Raw genomic sequence first — 1,181 nt, forward strand, 5'->3', positions numbered from 1 at the left:
CTGTTGACAAGAGCTGCTCTGTTTTGCTTGGTTTTTGTGTTTTTCTTGTCATTTTGTAGTTTTTCCGTCCAGGTTCTAGGACATTGAGCCCTTGTCCGTTTCAGAAAAGAACGGGCATATTAATAGTGAAGCTATGAAGGCTGCAGTGACAGGATGGAGGACCGTCCTTAAAACTGAGTAAATACAGCCTTTCTTCGGTTCTAGATGCAGGCTGCTGACTGCATCGACCTCCCGCCTTTTTCCTTTTCATTGTCTGAATGCTGTCCTGCCCGGGCACGGGTTCTGGGCCGGCACGCAGTAACCAGTGAGGCCGACGGCATGGCTGTCCCGAGAGAATCCCGCACGTGCGCGGTGGAGATCCGGACACCTTGCATCTGCTGGGCCCCCTGGTCCATCTGGCGGGTCCCTTTGTCAAGAAAGCAAGGTGGTCACCGCTAGGCCTCAGAAGATCCTTTGCAAGGATCCCGGGAATGTCCCTCTCTGGTTGCCGAGTGCTGAGGAAGCATCTGTTGTTAATCCCTGGAGGACTTTGCTCCTTTCCACTCTGTCACTTGCTGCTCTGTGATCATCTTCCTCGGTAACATGATGGCCGTTTGGTAAGAGGGTGCTGTCACTGTTGCAGTGTTTTGAGCCCGCTCAGACATCACAAGTTTCTGAGCTTTGATTTCTGATACTGTGTAAGAGTCCAGTATGTGGTTATTGTCTGGGGATTTACAAGGTGATGTTCTGTGGGCTCCCGTGATTCTCTGACTGCGTCCTTTTGCTCCGGTGGGGAAAGTTGGAATTTGTTTGAGTTTGGACGGACTGTCCCTGAGCAACATGGCCAGAGCGACTTCAGAGCCTTCAGGGTAAGGAGACATCCATGGACGTTGTGCGAGGTGAGGCTGCTGGGAGGCTGGAGACAGGCGGTGGAGCCTGGGCATCCGGAGGGACCATTTCTGCCATGGGCTCGAGGGAGATACCGAGGGTGTGGTCAGGGCTGCACTTCCCCCGGACAGATCCTTCTTTTGCCTTTCTTGCTAACAATCCTAGTGTGCCCGGTTTCGGCTTCAGTGGGACCCTGAGTCAAGTCCAAGGCCCCGGGGCTAGGTGGGCCCTTCTTCGTGGGCCTAGCGCTTCCTGGGCAGGGCAGAGGCTTTTCCACAGACTTTGTGAGATCACAGCTGCTCCGGGGCACAGCT

The 1,181-nt window shown here is 54.3% G+C and overlaps 1 protein-coding gene across 1 annotated transcript in view; it reads left to right on the top strand.

The window, feature by feature from the left end:
- Nucleotides 1–582: 582 nt before the first annotated feature.
- Nucleotides 583–1,181, top strand: part of DOCK1 (dedicator of cytokinesis 1) — a 435,479-nt gene continuing 434,880 nt past the window's right edge. The window contains exon 1 of the mRNA XM_029920619.1: nucleotides 583–596. Coding sequence (XP_029776479.1) covers nucleotides 583–596 — 14 coding nt within the window. The remainder of the gene's footprint in view (nucleotides 597–1,181) is intronic.

Source organism: Suricata suricatta, chromosome 2 (assembly GCF_006229205.1).
Source record: "Suricata suricatta isolate VVHF042 chromosome 2, meerkat_22Aug2017_6uvM2_HiC, whole genome shotgun sequence".
NCBI lineage: Eukaryota > Metazoa > Chordata > Mammalia > Carnivora > Herpestidae > Suricata > Suricata suricatta.